The sequence below is a fragment of the Pogoniulus pusillus genome, chromosome 29 (genome assembly GCF_015220805.1).
Source record: "Pogoniulus pusillus isolate bPogPus1 chromosome 29, bPogPus1.pri, whole genome shotgun sequence".
Lineage (NCBI taxonomy): Eukaryota > Metazoa > Chordata > Aves > Piciformes > Lybiidae > Pogoniulus > Pogoniulus pusillus.
Genome location: NC_087292.1, coordinates 9,117,688 through 9,141,240, shown reverse-complemented (window position 1 = coordinate 9,141,240; position 23,553 = coordinate 9,117,688). Strand labels below are relative to the sequence as shown.

Sequence of the window (23,553 nt, the reverse complement as noted above, 5' to 3'; positions counted from 1 at the left end):
CGAACATTTTTCAATTGATGTGAGCTGCAGGCAAAGACTCCATTTTCTTTCCTTTAGAAGTCTATGAGGAAAAAACATCTACATAATGTGTGTTTTTATATCAAAATAAAACTGTTTTTATATACCTACCACGATACAGGAATACCTCACTTCATCTCCTATGGGCTGTTTCAGATATTTTTGTATAGACTCGGAGCGTAGCAGAACAAATCAAATTCAATCCAAGGAGAAAAGCCTCTGTTACAGTACCATGCTACCTGGGTTTTATTTCCAGTAAAGCATCTTCTTTCAAAACATTGTTTGCCAAAGTTTTCAGGTAATCTTCCTACCTCTTGAGCATCCATGAAGGGAGAGCAAGCGGCAGACTATAAATTCGCTCTCTTTTCATCTTGTCTGCTTACTTGCTTGATTTGTGCAGACCCAGTGTGATGGTGCCAAGCCCTGACTGGTGTTGAATGAACATAAATAAATAATAGGAATAAAAGAATGGTTACTGGGAATTATTTAGTTGCCTAGCATCACCTTTACTGCGTTTCCTGAGCTCTCTGTATTGTATTTTTGTAGTGACATGCTGTAATAAACACCACTAGATTTCTAACTCGAGGAATACCTGACATAGAAAATATGCACAGCATGATCTAATGGTTAAGGGGGGCAGCAGAAATCCAGATATTCTTGTTTACAGGAGGAAACACAAAGAAGTGCTTTCTGCTGTAGTTAGTTACCTGTTTTTTCAGAGCTGAACTGTTCCTTTTCTAATATCATGTGCATTTCAGGCATTTCATCTCACCTCACTAAGCAGTGTGTGCATTTTGTTGGATTTCCTGAGGCTTTGGCAAAAGGCCATTTGCTTCTTTTCAAATGGTCTGGACTCTTTTAACTTACTCTTCATGAAGCTTGGTTTTTCTGATTTAAATACTGTACTCTGCAAGGATAACAGTGTCTCCAGTGATCAAAAAAGAAGCACTTTGCAAATATGAAGGGCCAGACTCTGCCATCCTTTACTCCTCTTGATTTCAGTGAGGTCGAAGACTCTGCAGTCTGAAAAAGTGTCAGCTTGTTTTATGCAAACTTTGTGGTCCCAGGATACTGTTAACAAAACAAATTGCTTCTAAGTTTTGCATTGGTGAGCTAAGATAGAAGCAGCTTAAGCAGTGGATTCAGTGACTGGCAAAGGACTTAAGAAATGGCATTGCCCAAGTAAGCAGCATGTGCATGATATATGAGCTAATGCCTTTGACAAAAATTAAGAACTGAACAAAAAATGAATGTATGTGGACATCAGCTGGTGACATGGGAGGAAAAAAGTGTCCTGTGGGTCTCAGGTTCTTCACACGCCATCAGCGTGCCATGCTGTTTTACAGCAGGAACGGAAGTCCCTGGGCCTCTGAGCTGTGCAGGTTCAGATGAGCCTGTGCAGTCACAGCAGTTTTCTTGGCACTCTGTGTTTCCTTTCGAGCCCATGTATTAATTCCTTCCCACCGTGCTGCCACTGTTCCGTCGATGTCAGCGAATTGTGAAGGTGCATGGGAACATGCCTGGCAGCCTGTGACAGTACCTGTCCCAAAAATGTTTTGCAGTAACTAAAGGAGATGATACACTAAAAAAAGGTAGCTCTTAATACCATTTCGAGGAAACATCAAAAATGCCCAGCCCCTGTTTCCATGTAAGAGCAGAGAAGGCTCTGGCTGGAGTAGGTGCTACGGAGTAATGAGAACAACATCATTTTCCACACTAGAGCTAAAGCTTTTCTTCACTGCTGGGGAAACTGCATTTTGTTTTTCTTTTTTTACCTCCTGGTAGTGGAGAGCAATGACTTATCCTAGCGGCTGTGCCCAGTCTGCAGCAGGGATTTGCATGCTGGTGTTCCATATCCTGCCTCCCTCACTGGTCCTTGGCATCTGCAGGCAGTCCCAGTCTGCTGGACTTGGAATAAATGATTGGCAGAGGGGGAATTTAGAAGGTAGGAAGCCCAGAGTACAGTCTTTGGTCTGAATCAGGTCTGTGTAGTTTCCAGCAGGTTATTCTGTGCTAGGTAAGCATGCTTTAGTAGGGAAGTTGGACTAGATGATCTTCAGAGGTTCTTTCCAACCCAACCCTTCCATTCTATGATCTGGAAAAGTCTGTTCCTTGCTGAAGGTGAGCTTGTTCTCTGTGCATCTGTGCACTGTTTTATAATGGCAGTCATATCTCTTACAGATATGCCCTAAATGAAGATTGATTTCTTTAATGAGTATATCTTAGGGTAAAGAAGGTTAAGGAGGTGAACTGGACAAGTAAATCATGCAGAGGCTGATCTGACTGCAGCAGACTGAGAATCAAGCCTTTGTGCTTCCGCTTGCTCAAAAATGAGGGTCTTAAGCACCTGTGACTTTCGGCTTCTGTCTTTATAAACCCTGGACAGTTTTAATTATTGCAGTCGTTTTCATGCTTAGTTCTTGCTGCATTAGGCTGCATAAACACTGAACAAAAAGGACCAGTTCTGCAGCCTAACTTATCAATTAGAAATGTCACTGGGTGGAAGGAAGAGGTGGATGCTGTGCTCGCCTCAGGGAGCTCACTTGCTGAAGATCTGATCTGCACAGCACTTTGCAAACAGTGCTGACAAGCTGCTCAGAAGCAAAGTAAGCCACAATAAACGTGACAGTGGGTGGATAGTGCGTTGCTGGCATGACCCTGCCATTGTTGTGCCCTCTTCCACCATGCAACATTGCCCTGGGGAGCCTGTGAAAGAATCACACCTTTGTGAAGACAGGAAGATGCAGCAAGCTCACAGGGGAAACATGATTTTCTTTGAGTTTCATTTTAACAGTTCACAAGCCTTGCCTGTGCTAGCAAGTTGGATTTGAATTCCCACTATTGCCATCAGTTTTAGCTTTACTGGTAATGACAAGAGTGAGAGGGGAGGGTAGATATAACAGTCCAATAGCTTTTGGCATGCCTTACTCTTTTGGCATGATTCTTGACTTGTCTCATTCGTCCATTTTTTTCCCCCCAAAGCCTTTCTGCTGTCTTTGTGCAGTGAGCTATTCCTCTCTTAACTGCTTCATAGACTCCAAAGTCTGAGTGCACCTCGAATCTGTATCAGCATGTGCAACGAATCAGCCACTGCTAAGGTGGCAGTTGACATGCTTCACAAAACCTGTTGGGGTTTACAATTGTAAATTAGTTTTATCCCTTAAAAGGACACATAAAAACGACTTCAATTTCCAATGCCTCTTATAGGCAGTTCTTCACTATTTGCAATGCAGAGAAATGTAAAACTGTTCACATTTGTGACTGAAATACAGCATAATTCTGGGAACAGAACTGAAGAGATTTTACTTCTCTGTTACACAGCACTACAGATTTGTATACTTTCCCCTGCCTGGAAAACAAAGAGTATTCCCCAAATTATTATGGAATGGTGTTATGAAAGTAACTGCCTTGTATCCCACAAACTACAAATGATTACAGTAAGCTCACCAGTGAGAGGTCTGTAAAAGTCTCTCATTTTAGGCTTGAGACAGGAAATGGCAGCAGGAAGCAAAGTGAAGGGGCTGGAGCTCAGTGCTGTGTGTGAGCAAGAGGATAAAGTACTTGTGTTTGAAGTGCTGATGCATAAACAGCATTCATTTTCTTAATGAGGTTTCCCAACATGCAAGCATTATACTTTTTGAGTTCTTTATGAGCTTGTCAATTCCTGATGAAAGCTTGTAATCTGTAGCTGCTCTAAGCCAGAGGAACTTCAGAATTTGGTGGAGTTTGGATGAAGGAGTTTCAGGATCTGAACTCGGAGTCACATAACTGAGCCCAGCTAAATAGAAACAGGTCAGGGGAAGCACCTAAATTGAATTATACAGATAAGATTTTTTGAAGTGCATGTATCCTTCCAATTCTGATCTGGAAAAGAGCTTGAAAAGCAGTCTTACAGCTATCAAGGCTTTGTAATATGCTAAGGGTCAGGGCTGTTAGTGTTTGGTTGGGGCCCAGCTCTTACAATGCAGTTAAAAAAAGAAAAGGTTTGGAATTCCCCTTTTATTTGTTTTAATTGCCATGTAATAATTTGCAAGTCAGATGTTGCTGGCTGCATTATGTTTACTCCCATTTGTGTGCTAGTTACTGCTCTGAGTGATAAAGCAGTTCCATGTTTCTCTGGGAGAAAAGTGCAAATGGGCTGTGCTTTCCCTTGCCAAACTCTTATGGTGGCCACATGGACATCATGAATCATCGCTAGGACAATGTGGGTGGTGGAGGAACAACCCAAACAGAAAGTGTCCATCTTTGGAATATATCCACCATAAATCTTTCAATTCAGCCATGCATTGTAAAGAGAGGAGGTGCTGCTCTCTCTGCTTTTTCAACTGATGCAGATGTGAAGGCTGCTGAAGCATGAATATTGAAGTCTATTTGATGAAAACAAATCGTCCCAGCTCTAGACTCAAGAACTTGAGTTCTAGTTTCTTTTTCCCTTGAGTGACTGCCACCTCATTGATATTTCCATGATAGTGATTTCTTTGGATGCTGATAGCTAGAACAGGTGACCTGGAACATACTTGAATGTCTGCTAGTTTCTGGAGAGCTCCCCACAGGGCAGTGTCAGTGTGTCGGTGGCAAGCTGAGGCTTTCATCTGCGTGGTGCCTGAAGTACTGTGTCTGAATGGAGGTGCTTGCCTCCATACCCTAGAAACAAACCTGTGCTAGTGTGCAGGATACCCAGACCCATAGGAATTTCTTCTTCCCTCTCTCTCATTCCCTCCTGTACACACTTTGGCATACGTGGCAGCTCTACTAAAGTATCTGAAGTATGATTCACAGAGATTGTTGCTGCAGGTAGGACAATGATATTGACACCATGCACAGCAGGAGCAGTATCATGCTGCTTGAGGTGTTCATCGTCAAGTGTTCAGCCTGTGTCCATCCTCTTTGAGACTGGAAGCTCTTTGCTTCTCAGTTACATATTTATGTGGAGATTGCTGTAGGGGGTGAGTTCTCACTGCTCATCCAGCTGTGCTCAGAAACAGCTGTGGCCACATGCACCTGTTTCATCCCAATATATTAATTTCCATCCCTTGCAATGGCCTGCCTATCACTGGCATAAGATTGTTGTTAATTACTCTGATGGCAGGAGTACAACCTCACAACATCTCTCTGACTTCCAGCACTTTGTACATCTCTCTTTGCTTTCATGCTTTATTTTAACTTTGGGCAAATGATCTCTTTGAAACGTGTTACTTTCTTGTTTAGAACCAAACAAGCAGATTCCAGAGTGATTTTGCTCTCAGGCTTGTATGTTTCAGTATTCCTGCTGCATCACAAACTAGCAGATAAGCACAGGAGCGCTTTCTGGTTTGGGAATTTTGACTTTCTAGAGGTGGTCTTGTTTATAAAGCACAGTAAGTTGAATGCTTTCAGTCTTCCTGTACTTCTTGCAAAAGTGAAAAGGAAACTGCAGCCCCTTTGAAACATTTTATATTCACAACTCAGAGCTGGTGATAGTGATGATTTCTTAAGTACATATTTACATATAAAGTGCACAACAGATTAAAAAATACAGAAAATTAAGACATTGCACTTTCTTACATCACTCCCTTCTGGCCTGCAGCTGTAGCAAGAGCTCACTACTTCTGGGTATTTGGCCATGGGACTTGCTTTTGAAAAGCAGCCAAAGAGTTCAGTGAAATGAGGTAAATCCTTTGTTAATGGAGTGTGGGAGTCCTCAGCAATCAGTTCTGGAGCAACGCTCAGCTGTATGCTGCCAGGTGACAATGGGAAGAGTGAGATAGCCTTGACAAGGAAGGAGTTAAAAAGGGTGATACCTTACTTTGAGCCAAAGCTCCTGAGTCCACAGCAGTGTTGCCCCAGACTCATGAATCCCAAGGCACATATTGGCTGACATGATATCATAAGTAAAGCCACTATTGCAAGTGCTCTTCTATGCAGTAAATGCTTTTTACAGCCCATATATTGTAAAAAATCATAGATACCTGTTCAAAATCAGACAAGTTACTTGAAACATGAAACAGTCTTCTGGCCAGGACAATTCACTACAGAAAACATATGGCATTATGGGATGTATAACATGAATAGAACATGGCTTGAGTATTGGTTTTGATGATAGCATGGAACCAGGGCTGAAGATCATGGCTGTTTGTAGAAGATGTGAAAGGAAATTCGTGAGTGTTTACAGCAATGTTCCTGTTGTGTCACGTCTGAAGTTTCTCACTGGGCCCCCAAAAAGGAACTAAATGCCTGTTAATAGTCTGACAGTTTAATGAATGATCAGAAACTCCTGGGGAATGCAAAAAATAGCAAATGGTTTTCAACAGTTATCTCTTTGAACTTGGTGATGCAAACCGAAGGATGCATTTTTCTCCGTCAAATTAAAGAGAAAAAAGGCACCAAATTTTCTTTTCTTTACAACTTCCATTTTTTTTCCATTCAGAAGAGATGTTTGCTATTTGATTCTGGCAAACAATGGTCAATAGTTAATGTAAGCTCCAAGCTTCAGTTCTCTCCCTAAATGTCTAAATTAATGCACTGAAATCACAAGTTTAAGTTATGGAAAATGGAGAGGAACAGGGCATATCTTAGAACCAGGATCATAACTCAGTTACCAGTGCAATCCACCCTTGAACATGCATTGTAATGTAGATTTTTAAGACATCTTAACCTGAGTCAAAAGCCCAGCAACTGGGGGCAAGAGCTCAAATTATGGTTTGGGTTTGTTTAGTTCCTTTTTTAATGGAAAAGGCTAAGAGAAAGTGCAAATATCTGGGAATAGTTATAGAGTTAGCAAAGCTGGGAGTAGTACTGTAATTTTAAATGATTTAATGTGCAACATATGAGGTTCTACAGAGAGTATATGAGCTAAATTTGCTATCTTGCCCTTTTCTTGGTAGTTTAGAAGGAGCACTTTCTCTGCTCCACACAGTGTGTGGCTGGGGTCCAGCATTTAAATCCGTATGCATATCTTCTCCACTCTGAAACCTGTGGAGTGATGGGATGAACCAGGGGAATAAATTATACATGTCCCTGTCAGGAGGCTGACCTGCTTTTTGCATTAGTTAAAACTGATCACCTGCCAGGTTAAACTCCCCTCCTCCTGCCTTGCAGGAAGACAGCAGCAAATTGGAGCACAGGGGTTGCTTGGTAGTTCTCTCTGCAAAAAAGATGTCAGAATTGGGCAGGACAGGGAGGTTTTGTTTCTCTTTGAGCTTTCTGTTTTGTTTCTTCTTTCTGAGCAAATAGGAAGGTGTTTCAGCAAATCCCACCATTTGTGAGCACTGAGGAGTGACAAGTATTAATCACAGGATAAGAGTTTGCCCCCTTTTTGCAGTGCAATTTGGAAAGTTTCAGGATAAACAGGGCACCTTCTGCTTTTCCTTGCTGTTATGGTTGCTAAATACCCAGCAAACCTTTCAGCCCCTTGGCTGAAATGTGCTGTCAACCCCAGGTGTTCTTGTAATCCCATGGGGCAATTGTCATTAAACACTGCAAAACAGGAAAAAAAATCTAAGGATATCACACACAAAAATGCAAAAGAGTGTGGCTGCAGAAATGGAGTTGCCATAGCTGTTAGAGATTCAGCGAGACAGGGTGGAATCCAGTGTTTTGGAAGGTTTCCCTGTATGACACAAGATTTTGGAATTTTACAGCTGGTAAATCCTTATTAACACAGGCAGCCACTACTGGCCTGGATTCCCTGGCTCACTGTTTACTATGGGGGCGATGGTGGAAGTGTGCCTGGTCCTGATTATTCAGATTTGAATCTTAATTGTTTAAAGAGAATATTAAAAAATAATAATAATTCTTGGCACAAACAAAAGGCAGAGAGGGAAGCTCCCATCACCTGTTGACAGAAAATTGATCATGTAGAAAGCTGGCATGGGGAGTGGAATTCCCTATTCTCCCACTTAGTCATCGCATCCTGGTGTGACTCATTTTATTACATGGAGGTTCCCAGTGGTTTTATTTTGAGAGGAGCTTTTGTTTAATTATTTATACACACACACACACAAGCACACGTACAGTCTTAAAAACCCAACAAATCTATTCTGATGCATTGGCATAAGGAACCATTTGGAAGAGCTCTGGGGTGACAGTCTGCCCCTGCTGCTTCACTACTTAACTACTGTATTTGTGTTTTATTTTAATGTGAGTTGAATTCCTCAACAATAGTTGAGGAGAAATCTCTTCTAGACTTGTTCTCACTGTGCAAAATGTCAGATTTGGGGCTGGGCTGGATGGCTGATGACTAATCCACTGGTCTTTTACGTCCCAGGCCTTGACTTGCATCTTTGGCCTGAATGACTCAAAACTAGGTTCTCACTGAAATGAAGGCACTGGCCTCAGCTCATTGTAAAGAGGGCTTCATTAAACTGCAGTGGGCAGTCTTGCTTCAGAAAGAAAAAGAAATCCATAGAAATAAAACTCAGGAAAGAATTCAGTAGCTCTGCTTCTGTGAGTTGTAAATTCATTTGTGCTGTTCTTGCTCTAAAATTTGAAAGTGATTCTGAAGTAAAAGCTTAGAAGAAGACAACTGCTTAGGTGCAGATCTTGAGCAACTTCCCACTGACATGAAGCATAATGACTTCCCAGGTCAAATCAGAGTTTGTCCCTGAGAAAGACTCGGAGTGTTCCCTTGCCCATAAGGTTTCCACATCACAGAAGTGGTGTCTGTTCTGTTGGAAAACATTGGTTGTTCTTTACTTTGTTCTTCTGGTGGTTCTGAAGAAACCTTGACTGTTTCCCAGAGATGTTCATCATCATCATAAGTCCATCAGATGTCCATCATCAGATGATCATTGTGCTCTATTTTTTTTGTCTCTTTTCTGGAAGACCTACAATTTATTGCAAACCCAAAGGGAATTCTGCAGGAATGTGTAGCCAGGGCAGCTGTCCTGCTAGCTACCAGGCTCAGTTTCTTTGGGAAACTGGCATGGTTTGCTGCTGGGAAAAAGGTAACAGGTTGTTCATTAAGTAATTTGAGTAATGCTTGACTGAAAAGCAATGTACATTTTCAAGCATAAAATCACATGCAGGCACAGAGTCACATATGAAGTTGGCACAATAGTATACTTAGTCTTCAGCTGGAGAAAACTGCAAAGAAAATTTCCTGAACCTCTCAGTCCATCAGTCATGCTTATTCAAATAAAGCAGTAAGTTTGTTTCTCTGCTAGTTACTGACCCCAAAGTCATGAGTAAGGGATCGTGAATAATGTGTAAAGGCTGTAACTGGTTCAGAAAACCTTTAATTGGCTAATTAAAAAAAGCCCTATAAGGGGCTGTAGAGAATCACCCAAAATGTTCCTAATGCAGACTGACATTTTGATTTCTCCCAAAGTTTGAAGCAAGGCTCTTGGTATGATCACAGTTTGAGTTAGAAAAGGTAGAATTACTTTCTTCCAACAACTCATTCATTCCTCCAAAGAGTGCTGACACAATCAGATCTCTCATCAGGGTTTAATGCTAAGTCTCACAGCCCTGAAGCAGCACAAAAATCTCTATTTCCTGAACGTTTCACTGACCTGTGATGTTAAAGATTTGCCAACTAAGACAAACCATTAAATGAATAGAGAACCACAACAGTAAAATACTGCTTGAGGCAGCCATGGCTGGTAAGACCTCAGGGTCTAAATCCAAAAAATATTTTATCATCTTTAGTGGAGCTTCTACTCTTTCCAGAGCCATGAATGTAATTCTTCATAGTGGAAGTAGAATTTGAGACACACCACACACGTGGAGCTGGCACTAAGTTCCTGTGTGATCCACACATGCACTGAGACATCCCTGCAGTGCTCTGGCTTGGCAGTATTGCTGTCAGAACAGCCTAGCACTAAGCAGAACTTGCAGAGCATGTGTTCTCTGCTCACACTCCTAGAGTACTTCAGCAAAAAGGATGCTGTTGCTGTTTCGCAGTTTTCTTATTTCTCCACTGTCAAAACAGGTTTATTATGTGCAATAAACAGCTATCTGTACTTGTAGACATTAAGTTCTTAGTCAAGCTGGGGCTTAATCTTCTTAGTTTGTGAGCAGAGAGGGCACCAGTGTTTGCCCCATTTACAGCGTGGCGTAATTAAGACCAGAAGGAACCTCGGAAGCTCATTGAGCATAGCCTCCTGCTCAAAGCAAAATGCATCCACAGTGCTCAGACACCACCTGAGTGAGTTGCAACACTGGCACTAGAGAAAAAGGCCTACTTGAGCAAACCCTGGTCATGGCTCGTGCTCTGTGCTGGGGGCTGTGCTCAACCATCATATCAGTGTTAAGGTTTTTAGTATGACCATACACGTAAAATGCCATTTTTGCTGATTATTTTCTTCAAACATCCACTTCAGTTGTCCCCTAAAACAATTCTCAGTTATGCACATTCTGTGATGATAAATGTGTTGATAGTTTGGTGCAAGATTTTTTTTTTTCAGAATTCATGGAATTTTCAGAGTCATGGAAGATAATGACAGGGACTGAAAGGAACAATTAGGACCAGGAGGATGCTCAGAGGGCTGGAGCACCTCTCCTATGAGGAGAGACTGAGAGAGATGGGGCTGTTCAGTTTGGAGAGGAGAAGGCTCCAAGGTGACCTGATTGTGGCCTTTCAGTATCTGAAGGGGGCCTACAAGAAAGCTGGGGAAGGGCTTTTTAGCATGTCAGGTAGTGATAGGGGGAACAGAACAAAGCTAGAAATGGGTAGATTCAGACTGGACGTTAGGAGGAAGTTCTTCACCCTGAGAGTGGTGAGACCCTGGAATGGGTTGCCCAGGGAGGTGGTCGAAGCCCCATTCCTGGAGGTGCTTATGGTCAGGCTGGATGAGACTCTAGACAGCCTGATCTAGTGTAAGGTGTCCCTGCCCATGGCAATGGGGTTGGAACTGGTTAATCCTTGTGGTCCCTTCCAACTCTGACTGATTCTATGATTCAAATTTCCATGCATTGTCCTACAGATGTGCCTTAGACTTCTCAGTTTATTTCTTTTGCTCTTTGTTTACTCCCTGAGTGTACATAATCAAAAGATTTCTTTTCATTACCATCGAAATAAAGATAGGTTAGAGAGAGATTTCTGAATGCAGTGGTACTTTTCATTTCATTCACAGCCTCCCTCATCCTTCTGCCAAAAGCTCACCATCATGTGTGTATCCGAAGAGGTTAAAGGAAAAGCAAATATTGATTGTCTCGAGCTAAAGTTTGTACATTCACAACTATAAAAGTGAAACAGTGAGACAGATGGAGCCACATTGTGATGTTTAAGCATAAAGGTCAGGGAGTGAGCTGCAAAGTGGATATATTCAACAGGGCTTCAGTGCTTAAAGGACAAGGATTGCTGCTGTTGACAGATTGGTTAGACCTGTTTAGCTGCCATGACTGTGAATATAGCCAAACAGAAGCATCTATCATCATTTGAATGGTTGGTCTTACTCTTACTCTCGACAGGCTCTGGACTCAGCCTAAATGTCATGTAATTTTTATGGCTGGCTTCATTAGCTCTGAGTGCAATTTCAGTGGCTTAGTTACTAAATCAAATCCACTGTGATTGTGGTTGCATATGCTTCACAGGCCTCTTGAACATGGCAGATGACTTGGAGGCCTGTTTCTCCTTTATTTTATGTGTTTTGGACCAACAAATCCTTTTGATTTCTACCTTCTCTGTGAAGTTAGTACTGTTGTATCTGCACAGGCTGTTTGAATTTGGCAGTACAGAAACAAAGATGAAAACATTCTGCCTGGAGGAAAACCAAAGTCAAATATTCCTACTTGGTTGTCCTTGTTGTCAGGACATCTTCATATTGCTTTGCTTAGACAGTTCCCAAAGTGTGTCTCTATCAGAGCTCTTATGACATACTTTGTTTCCTTTTTTCCTCCTGTTTTCCTCATAGAACTATAGAAAAGTAACTTTTGGGTATTTTTGGGGGTGTTTGGGGAGATTACTTAACACATACTATGATGGTTTCTTTACAAAAACATCACTTAGAAGAATCCTCCCATTCAGTATTTGTTGCCTTGTCATCAGGCAGTTACCATTTGCTGGATTAAACCCTGAGCATTTGCTGACTTGTCCTATCCTCTCAGATGTTTACTATTTCAACAGAGGTGAAGATTTAGCTGTGTTAATAAGATTTAACCTGCCACAGTCCAGAGTCCAGGCCAAAATGGATGCTTATTGTTAGATACTGAAGTGTTTTCCTTTGCACAGTGATCCGTTGGGATGTGAGAGCTAAGCAGCAACTCTGGTGGGAGCCATGCTGGCTCTAATTACACAGCTTGCTTAGGCAGCCTGTCCCTGACCCATGTGTTAGCTGGAAGAGACAACTGAGCCACTGAGGGGGAACTTGAAACACTTAAAAGAAAAAGCATCACAATTCTTTAGCGTTTTCTCCTTGCGCTAAAACGCTGTGAGAGTAGCAGCAGGAGATGCCAGAGCGTCAGGCTCTCTTCCTTCTCTCCACCCGTGAAGCTCTTCCTCACAGCTAATGGATGGAGTCAGCCAAGCTTCCAGCTCTTCCTCTGTTGCCCCTACATCCCCAGTGGGAAGGATCAGAGGTGAGGATTTCAGCCAGCACCATGTGCCCACCCCTGTCCACAAGCCAGGCACTCTGCCCAAAGGGCGTGGGAAGCTGGCCCACTGTGGAGGAGGAAGAGGCATGCTGTTGGTGACAGCCTCAGGGCAAACCTTCTTTCTCCCTCTGCATGGTGAGGGCCCAAAACACAGCAGAGGTGTCTCAAGTGTAGGGTGTTGGGCGAGGCGAGGTCCTGCCTGGTGTAGTCGGCATGGTGGGAAGGACCCTTGAGGAGATGATGCAGAGCTGGAGCAGGCAAGGCCTAGGCCAGCCATGCAGCAGCAGATGAGTTCCTCTCAGGGAGAGGCTGCTCAGAGAGAGGAGCACATCTGTCAGCTCATTGTCTGTGTGGAGGGGAGAACAAAGAGGAAAACTGGAGAAAAAATGCAAAATGCATTTAAAAATACTCTTTCATTTCCCTTTTCGCCAGAAGCAGAAGTACTTAAATAACAGAGGACAAAAGCAGCTCTTGCAGAATTTCCAAGAATTGGGAAAAAGACAAAGTCCTGTGAGAAGGACTGTTCTTAGGAGACTTCCACCCTTGTCCTGCCAGGCCTGGGTGTGCAGTCTGGAGAGCTCCACAACATGCCTGGGAGCTGCCTCCCCCATCCCTAAAGCAAACACCAGCCTTGTGCTGTGCTGTTTCAAGTTAGGAGGAAGTTCTTCCCAGAGAGAGTGATTTCCCATTGGAATAGGCTGCCCAGGGAGGTGGTGGAGGCACTGTCCCTGGAGGTGTTCAAGAAAAGACTGGATGAGGCACTTAGTGCCATGGTCTAGTTGACTGGCTAGGGCTGGGTGCTAGGTTGGACTGGATGATCTTGGAGGTCTCTTCCAACCTGGTTGATTCTATGATTCTATGATACTGTGTCAGTTTGCTTGGATACATGTCCACTGGTCGTTTTAAAATCAAGTTTTCAGAAAGGTATGAGACAAAATTTTTACACACACCCCCCCCCCCCCCCAATCAGTATTTTCCTTCTGCAAAATTGCTTGGCTAAAAGGCTCAGTAGAATAAAAAAAGTCAAAGGGCCAGAGATTAAAATCTAAACCAAAACCAGCAATAAGGAAGACATTGCTAAAAGATGTTTCTGGGAAGTGTGGGCAACAGTAGAGTTGAGAAGTATTTGTAGCCAGATGAAGGACCCCATCTGTGTACAAATGTCCTGTCACTAGTGATGTACTCTTAATAGCACAGGGGTTACTTTGCTGGTATCCCGTATCAGGGGATCAGATTTTATTTTCCTATAGAAATACAACTTTGTGTAACTCAGAATGGAAGCAAGATGCATGGATGTAATTAGGAGCAGAAATACTTCCAGTGGTTCAGAGGTGGAGGCTGTCACATATGCAGTGAGGTCCTTTTACACTGACTGCAGTGAAGTGATCCTTTATAGTGACTTTAGGAGCGCTTGTGGCACTCAAGCACAGCCTGCTGTGGTGGCAGTGCCAAGTTGTGGATCCATTGTTAGAGATGTTGGTTGTGTTCCTGCTTCAGAGGAGATGTGTTGCTAAATAGCATGTGTTGAGCTTTCTTATTGCACATATAAGAAATGAATATGAGTAGCAAGAGGGCGTGCATAGCACAGTCAAGCCAGTTTCCCAGTTTCTTAATTAGGGTGAGAATCTGTCCTTGTTGAACTATTAGAAAAGCCTATGCTCCTGTGAGAATTTAGAGCATCTGCCAGTTTCCCTCTGTTGTACCTCTAAAAATCAGCCCTGAAGTAGTACAGTTGGCTTTCTTCCATCTCCGTGCCCCCTATGCAAGATCTGGATTTTTACCTGTTCCTTCCTCCTTGCCCATTCTACCACTTAACCACACTGGTGGAGAGCCATGTGGTCTTAGCATAAAACAGAGGAAACTTTGCTGAGTTGCTGACTTAATGTGACCATTAACAAGTTATCTGACCTTCTGATGCTCTCCATCAATCAAGCTCACTGAAATCAAGCCTGGTAAAAAGCAGATGTTGCACCTGTGTTAAATATTTCGTTCCTCAGCTTGGCTGATTTCTGCATAAACATTGAACTTTAACATGTATGTAAGCCTTTTCCTGCTGAGAGAAGTATCCAATGATATGTTTAAGTTAAATGTAGTTGCTTTTGGTTAAATGCTAAAAATTGAGTGCGTTTTGAGAGCTTTGTAAATTTGATGTCCTTAAATGGTTTCTTTTTTTTAAGTCAAACTTTATGTTTTCTCATAATATTAACTTCTTTGTATGATTTTGCTCTTCTAGATGGGCAGCAGATCTGGGAAATGGAGGCAACAGTGGACAAAGATAAGAGCCAGCCTGTAAGTATGCAAAACACTGGACATCCTCTCCTTGGGCTTCTCAGACAGCAAGTTGTATTCAAGGGATAGTTTTCAAAGAGTGTCTCAAAAGCAGGAAGAGCAGCTGTCTTACTGCTGTGACAAACAAATGTCAAATGCTTCAGCAGTAAATGTATTGCAAAAAGAAACTATTCATTTAGCAGCAACCCACAGCAAATTGAATAGCTGCTGGATTTTATGTTCTTGCAGAAGGCCCTATTTTCAGCCCAGTCCTCTGCAGGATGCTGGCTGTCCTGACTTCCTTTTGCCTGTGTGGAAGTCTTGCATGCTCTGTACTTTGCAGGACAGGATTTGTACTATAGTATTTAAAATGAACATTGATCTTTTGAGGGTAGGAGCCTCTTTGTTCACTTTGCTTAATGGGACCTTACTGTAACCATTCAGTGCCTTTAGGAGTGAGCTCTTCCATTGCCATGGGCCATGCCTGCCCTTGTGGAAGAGAATGGGAGACTCACTATTAATTTCCATGGAAGTGGGATCCAACTGTGTATAAGTAAAAAGCCTATAGAATTCTAACAAAAAGAGGGCATTCTTCAATACAGTCTTCTTTATGAAGCACATTGTAATTAACAGTACTTCCACATTTATCACCATTCTGCGTGTTTTATTTGTAGCTGAGACTTCTCTCTCTTAGTTCAGGACAGCATCAAGTACAAGAAAAGATACAGACCATAGAAACCAGCTTCCTGGTATCAAAAACCTTCTAATCTTTCACCACCTGCCCCTTTTTTTACTTTATTATTCTCATACCTGTCTTTATAGGGATGAATAGGAAAAGTTGCTTTACGCCTGGGTGTGTAACAGGAGAGATGCATTCAAAAATGTCCCATCAGCCTCAGTTACAAGCTCTCCATTGTCACCTTTTGTTGTTTCAGAGCATGCTTTTTGTAGAGATACCAGAGTACCGTAACAAGCACATTCGCACAGCTGTGAAGGTGAACTTCTACGTCATCAATGGGAAAAGAAAAAGAAGCCAACCCCAGCATTTTACCTATCACCCAGGTGATTCTCAAGTTGCTGCCTAGCTCTCATGAACAAGATTTCTTTTTCTTTATTGTTTTCTTGCCATTGGTTGAGGGTCTGTGTTTTACTAATGTAATTCAGCTGAGTGCAGCTAAGCACTCAGCAACTGTTTGGTTTAAAGGATGAATGTGATTTATGATCAGGAATTTCCCATAAATTTAAGGGGGTGGTTATCTTGGCAATAGGCTGAGGCTGCCCCATTCACTTGATGGAAGTCTGCCAACAGTCACAGCAGGAGCAGACTCAGTCTGTGACATGATGTGACCCTGTGAAAAGCTTAAGCATTGCCTTCCCCAGCTGACATATGCGACAGTAAGATAACATCAGATCTGGGAAAGTAACAAGGCCTTGGTATGGAGCAAGACAAGCAATACACATTCTACAGAATGAGGCTAGTTGTGAAAAATATGAATGCTTTTCTGATGTTCCTGCTCTTGGGAATTGGTGAGCCATGTCACAATAAATGCAACAGGATTACTAAGGAGATTCCCAGAATTTCTCAGCTTTGGTCAGGAGAAAAACGTTGTGAGAAAATTAGAGTATTGTGTTTGTGGAAGACAGGACACATAAAATAACAGTGCCAGTTTTTATGCAAGCTTCAAAATGATGTCTTAATTTGACTTACTTCTGAGGACAAGCAGACATTCATCCTGACTCCTCTAGCTTGAAAACCTCTGGACCTCTCCCTGAATGTATAAATTGTATAGGGTATCACCAATGTGAAGGTTTTGTATACTTGATAAATTGTTCTACTGTAGAATAGTACTAAACAATACAACACTATCTCAATAGGATCCCTAAGATAGACCACTTCAGAGAAGAAATCCTTATACTTCCCAAAAAACCCTTGTTGCATGACCATATGTTTGCTTCCATTGTATGACATTTCTGCACTGAGTGGTGGCGAAGATTTGACCCCCCAAAAAAATTAGAAAGATGAAAATTTCTCTGTTGAGTACCATCATTTATCCACATCAAGATTCACACAACTCTTACTCAAGTGTGCTTGTCTGAATGTTGATGTCAGAAAGATCTCCAGCTCTGAGTACTGAGAAAGTTCCAAGCAGCAAATGAACTACAAATAAAGCTCTAAAATACTTCAACTCTGCTTTTAGTCACTAGTTAAATGTTTGGCAGAGAAATGAGGAGTTGTATATGTGATAGGGTTTCTATTTATTCAGTCTTCCTTTGAGATGGAAGCACTGCATGAAACACCTACCGATGGCTTCTTATCTTGCTTATGATCTAGAATGGCCATTAAATTAACTAAGTAGGAGCTACAGTATAGCATTGTTCAGTGTTTAGAAATTTGTTGTTAAATAGGTTGTTAAAGATTTTCAAGACTCTCTGCAGAGAGTGTTTCAGGAGAGACTGTCGTGATGGCCTGCACATGATGTCTTAAGCTCAGTGCCTGTGAGGTATGAGATGCAAATCTTGTAGACAGCTTAAATCTCTTATTACTTCCAGGAAAACCTCTCTTTGTCATCAGCTTGTTACAAATAATCTCCTTTGCATCCTTTATTCTAGTACCATCAATCAAAACAGAGCCCATTGATGACTATGATCCAGCCTTAATCTGCAATACAGTACACAGTGGTCTGGGAACAGTAACACAGCCTTACTATTCACAGCATACAATGGTCACCGAATCCCCTTCCTGTCTTGTGGCCACTATGGCTCCTTGCCAGCAGTTGCGCTCAGGCCTTTCTTCTCCTGATTCTCGATACCATCAGCAGAATCCAGCCGCTGTAATATACCAAAGAAGCAAGAGCCTTAGCCCAAGCCAACTGGGCTACCAACAATCCAATTTGATGGCTACACCAGTTGCTATTTCAGATGCCCATAGGTCAGTATTGGTGCATGCTGGTTCTCCAGGTCAAACTTCAGCAGTACTTCACCATTCTCCAGGCAACCAGCAGTCTTCTCCAGTGATTCATTACTCTCCAACCAACCAGCAGTTGAGATGTGGAAGTCACCAAGAATTTCAGCACATCATGTGCTGTGAAAATTTTACATCCAATGTTGCAAGATCCAGCCAGCCCCAGGTCAGTCAAGCACAAAGGTTAAGTCCAAATTCATATCCTACCGTGATACAGCAGCAGACAACCTCAGGCCAGCGAACAGCAAAAAATGGACCACCAGTTAGCGACCAGAAAGAAGTGTTGCCAGCTGGAGTCACTATTAAACAGGAACAGAATCTGGACCAAGCATATCTGGATGATGGTAAGCACCACTCTTGTATGGGTTGTTTTGTTGGAGGGAGGAAGTTTAGGACTTGTATACACATATCCCATGTGTTCCTCAGCGCAAAACTGATGTGGCCTTCTTTTGGTGGGTTTTGGATATTTGCTGTTTGCTCATGCTACATTTTGGTCTTTCATCAACTGCATTTTTGATAGGCAGCAACACACTTTGGCAACCTAGCAAAAATGTTTCTTGCAGAAATCCTCAGTCTTGCTCCATGCCGTGGAGTAAGCTGTCAGGTTTCAAGCTGTTGTCATTTCCTTTCCACTTGCCAAAGGTTGGTTTGGAAAATGGAGAAACAAAATGCACTTTTAAATTACTTTTTTCAATTATTCATATCAGGGCAACATCCAGTTTGTAAAATGCTTTTGTACATTTTGTACCAAAAAAAAAAAGTCTATTGAACAGTCTATCAAGGCCTGCAATGAATAGAGTAGTGCTGCAGGCAAAACTATTGCAGATGTTCTAGATGAACAGTAAGACATTGATAAGTAAAACAATGCTGTTTCTTTGTTATGAGCCAGCAGATTTAGCCTTCAGAAATGAATATAAGTTAGAGTAAAGCTTTCTTTGAACATATCCTGCTTATTCTTAGGTAGGCAGCTATTGGGAATCTGGTTGGTTGGTTCTTTAATTATTAAAGTATGTTCCTTGCAAGAGGAACTCCGTGCAGAGTTAATAGTGCAGCTGGACACTGCTATCATAAAGGCCAGTAGAACACCCAACACTGACTTCAGTGGAAGGTTGCTGGATATATTGCTGCAAATACAGGATGTTCTTATGCATGAAGTACAGAACTGATTTTCATTCCTGCTGTCCTTTCAGTCTAGGCAATTGCATACATGGTTTGATCTTAATGAATGTGCGCCATTTAGTGCTTTGTAAGCTCCCAGCAGTTTGCAGTTTCAGCCGCAGTTACTCACCTACAGTTGTGAAATTGTGCCCCTGAAAGTTATTGTTTCTTCAGCTCAGGTACTAGAGTGCTCTGCACCTGTATCATGTACTGTCTTCATTGCTGGTTTTGTGGACAGGGTAGAGTTTAGATGGTTTTCTGTTAGACTCTGTTTGAAGTGTGTTTGATACAGCTTTGGTGTCACCATGTAAAATCTAGAGAGTTTTCACCGGTCCCTGTGTCTGAAAAGCACTGTCAAACAGTGGATTTGATTCAGTAGATCTGCAGGATTTGCAAGAAATTACCTGAATAACATGGCCTTCCCATTCAGGCAGCAGAGCATGATAACAAAGCAAGATGGTCTTTCTAATAGTAAAGCTAAAAACTGTATTTTAAGGTACTTTTGATGTGAGAAGCTGAAAGATTCTTCTGTGTTGCTAAAAATACCTGCTAATGACCTTCTAAAAAAAAACTAAAGAGAAAAATCTTGAAGTAGAAACTAACAAACTTCAGAGGTGAGCTGAAGTCCACCTAAATGACCTCTCAAAATGGACTGCAAAAATAATTTCCCTGGGTTTTGAATGGGGCAGGTAACAACTAACTATAGCAAAGCTCACAAGAGATGCACTTGAACCTCCCTGCTAAAAGGAGCCATTGGGCAGAATAGAGGCAAGTTAATAATTAAACTCCAGGCTGCTGCTTGGCTGACTGGATCTTTTTGAATTGATTTCAACTAGAGATTAATTTATCAGTTAATGCCACCTCAATCAAACCTGTCAGAATTGGTCACATAGTCTCTTTACTGACCTTAGTAAGTTTATGTTAGCTAGAAGGAGAATTGTGATATACTTTAGGATTCTGCACAGCATTTAATTCTGAAATGCTCAGGACTTGAACTGAAAAGCCACTTTGTTTGCTGCTGGGGAAAAGTGACTCAGAACATAACAAAAGCCATATTTTTCCTAACTAGAAAGTTTATTTTGGTGCTTTATAGTATTAGAAGAAAGCAAACCCAAAGGATTGTGGAGGCTTTATCCTCAAATCCCTTTTATCCAGAAAGCTATTCTGAGATAAAGTGAGCTGTTAGGTCTTGCTGTGATTTTTCACAGATAGATACTGAGATGATGGTTCCCCAGCCAGGCTTGGCATGAGTGTGCTGCACTGCTGTACAGACTCTTAGGCAAGAGTCTGTTTCAGTATCTCTTGCTTCCCTTCTCTCTTCTTCCCTTTCCCCACCTTCCTCCTCCCTCTTCTTTGTTCTTCTTTCTCCACATTTCTGCTGACAGGCCAGCTTTCGTCTTTTCCTATGGTTGTGTCCTCCTCTTGTCAGCTCCTAGGCCGTGCCTTCGTGGTTAACACACAGCCTTGGCATTCTATTCTGAGCTTTGCCACGAACTTCTTGAGTGACCTGTGACAAGCCTTGCTCTGTCAGTTCCTCATTCCTGAAGCTGTTGCCTCCCAGAGTGGGTATGATGTCCCAGTCTTTGATCTCTCCTGGAAGTGATGAGAGAACATATAACTAGCAAAGCTGCTGTTTGTCTTTACCTCTTCCAGCTTTCTGCTGCCACTGCTGGCAGGACACTTTACTGATCTCATTTCTTCTTTGCTGTGGAAAAAAAATGCATCTGTCCTTCTTTCTGAGGTCATGATTTGTGTTTTGCTCAGAGCCTTCGCTGCTCCACAGGGCACATAATACTGGATACTTCACACACCTAACCTGTCTTCACCTCCTGCCTTGTAAAGACAAGAGCTGGTTCCACTTTCATGGGAGGGTAATGGTCAAATGTGTGACCATAGCTCGTGAAGCTAAGGATGAATAGCACCAACAGTGTAGCCAAACAGACAGGTGATGCCAAACATTTACTTACCTCCTCAGGTGGGTTTTGCCATGTGCAAGGAACTCTTTGTGCAGTAGCTGCACAACTGATGCAGTCCATATTGACTACCTTAATGGTGATTTTTTCCATGTCTGTAGCTCGTTTCTGCTGCATATGCAGAGACTTAACCATATGTGTTCCTGGAAAGAGCTTAAACTTGGAAATGCAGCCATGAGTGAGACCGATGAAGATTATATGTTGCCACATGTAAAAATACCTTTGTGTACAAATTCTTCCATATACCTTCATATTTCTCTGTTAAAAAAAATAGTGTAAAGATGAAGGGGAAAATTGTTAGAGGAACCTTTGTTACACATCTCTGCCTCGGAGATTCATTACTGTTGGAAATGCTTTGGGAGCAAAGGCCAGCCATGGTTCAGAGCTCATTCAGGATGCGTGAGGCTAATGCTGGCAACCAGCTATTGTCTTCTAAGGCAGGTGAAAGCCATTAGATAAGAGAGCATTCAGCTCACTTCAGCTGAGGCCTCTTCTTAATATTCATAACCAAAACCACCTACAGTGGTAAAAGTTATGCAGACAACCACAGGAATACATTACTAAATAGAACTTCTTTCTGGCCCTTCAGAGCAATCTGGTTAGCTGTTCAAAGCACAGACAGGGTTAAAAATTTAGCTGTTTGCAGCACTGCCCAAAATCCCTTGGTGGGGCAGGATGAGGGGGAAAGTGATCCAGGGCTTGGGGCACTTTATTGTGCCTCAGACTGCTCATGCTGCAGTGCCAGAGGTTTCCTGTGCTAGCAATGGGGAAGCTGCTCAGCTGTTGTGTGCCACAGCTCCCCATCTGCAGCGCAGAGATACGAAGATCGTGTGACAAGAGCGACAGGAGCATAAATGTATCACAGACTCTGAAGCACTCAGATGTGGTGTGATCTAGAAATGCCTTGTAGAGATCTGAGTGTCAAGTATGATGATAGGTGCTTTCCATATACAAATTTTGGACATGTAGCCATTTGTCTCGAATGTTATCAGGTTGCCTGCCTTAGATTTAATTCTTTTTGATTCAGTTGTCACATTGTATGCTTTTTACTTTACGAAGGAAAGTGATTGTCATCGTTCAAATAGTAACTATCTAACCACATCCTACACTCAGAGCTGTCTACTTGATACAGTAGCTCTAAGTTAATTTTTGGTGCACCAGCAGGGAGAACAGCAAGGCAGATGCTTGTGTAGTGGTTTATCAGACTGCCAATCAGCAGAGATGTTTTAAGGTGAACTCATGTATTTCACACCCAGCAGATATTTTTTAGGAGATGGCTGTGCAGGGCCTGCAGTGTGGTACTTGTTTTGCTCCCCACCACAGTAATCATTGCTCTAAACTCGGGTCTCATCCAAGATGACTTTGAGTGTGTTAGCTCACTGAGTTTTCTTGTTGTGCTTTTTCACTCAAGAAAAAGAAAATCTTCAATCTGTCCTCACGGGAGCATGAAATGAAATTCAAATCCCTTTTCTCTGTGCTCAGGAGGAATCTTTCTTTTCTAACCAGCTTTTTTCCTCCTTGGACTGGTAGCTGTTAGGCACAAGACTGAGCAGGGTGTACCTCCAGGAAAACCTGGGTCTCCTGGGGACCCGAGAAGCAAAGCTACTGTGTCAGCCTGAGTAAGCAGCAGTCAGCAGCTCTTTCCTGCTGGCTCTGGTCTCTGGCTGCCTTCTCTGCAGCACGCAGCAGCCTGCTCTGCACCCATGCTGGCCCTGTATGTTTCTTGAGGAGGCTGTTGTGTGCGGGGGGGTGTGAAAGGAGGGGGTCAGTACAGTCAGGAAGGAAGGCAGGACACAGGACCCCTTCCTCACAGCCAGTGTGGTCCTTAGGGCTTTGGCTCAGATGCTAGCATGTTGTGGGCATCCTGCTTGCCTTCCCCAGCCCCTCCATGGCGGATGAAGGATGGGGTGGCACAGAGCCAGCTCTGTCAGCTTGCTGCCAGCTGAGGATTTCCCTGTGCCGGGGGAACCTCAGCTGCATGGCAAAAGCAGGTTTAATCCTTCTGCTCATTAGAGCAGTGGAGCTGCCCTAGCAGAGGTCAGGGGGTCTGGCTGCATAGAAGCCACTTTTCTCTTCTAATGCTGCATAGATTTCATCCCCAGAAAGCACAGCAAATGGTGGCTTAAGGAGCATGTTTTCATTTGGTTTGTAATTGTTTTCATCATGTGTCCATACATAGAATGAAACCTCAACACAAGGCAGAGGGGGAAATGTTCCTGTCTCCTGGCATTTTAGACAGCGAATCTGAATATTGCAAATGGGCTGTGGTTCAGTTAGAGCAACTATCTGCATCATGAGAAGCCAGGCTCTGGTTTTAATTACAGCTACTTTTCATAGAAGGTGTGGTCATTTCTGCTTAGGCAGAGTTTGGCGAAGAGTGAGGCATGTACATCTTTGAAACGTTTTGCTCCAGCACTCTAGCAGATCTATGTATCAGGCTCATTCTTGAAGCTCTGACTCACAGTATTACAGATTTTCTGTTCTCTGCTGGGACCTTACAGCACCCTCTGGGTACACTACATGCTTTATTTTTTGATGGCTGCTGTTGTGGGTTTGTGTTACGTTAGGATCCAAGTGGCCTAGTCGTGTTCCAGTCTTACTTTTCTAGAGACAATATGAAAAGAGAACAAAAATGAGACCTGTAGTGTGTAAGCAGGAGAT

At 42.6% G+C, this 23,553-nt stretch overlaps 1 protein-coding gene and 1 long non-coding RNA gene across 13 annotated transcripts in view; one reads left to right on the top strand and one right to left on the bottom strand.

Annotated features, from left to right (window-relative positions):
* Positions 1-23,553, top strand: part of NFATC2 (nuclear factor of activated T cells 2) — a 93,990-nt gene that overhangs the window by 42,378 nt on the left and 28,059 nt on the right. For all 12 annotated transcript variants that reach the window (XM_064167397.1, XM_064167398.1, XM_064167399.1 and 9 more), the window contains exons 7-9: positions 14,765-14,820; positions 15,735-15,861; positions 17,410-18,105. In XM_064167397.1, the coding sequence (XP_064023467.1) occupies positions 14,765-14,820; positions 15,735-15,861; positions 17,410-18,105 (879 nt within the window). The remainder of the gene's footprint in view (positions 1-14,764; positions 14,821-15,734; positions 15,862-17,409; positions 18,106-23,553) is intronic.
* The window catches only part of LOC135188129 (uncharacterized), a 186,681-nt gene continuing 184,222 nt past the window's right edge, over positions 21,095-23,553 (bottom strand). The window contains exon 8 of the long non-coding RNA XR_010307570.1: positions 21,095-21,150. This is a non-coding gene — a long non-coding RNA (uncharacterized LOC135188129). The remainder of the gene's footprint in view (positions 21,151-23,553) is intronic.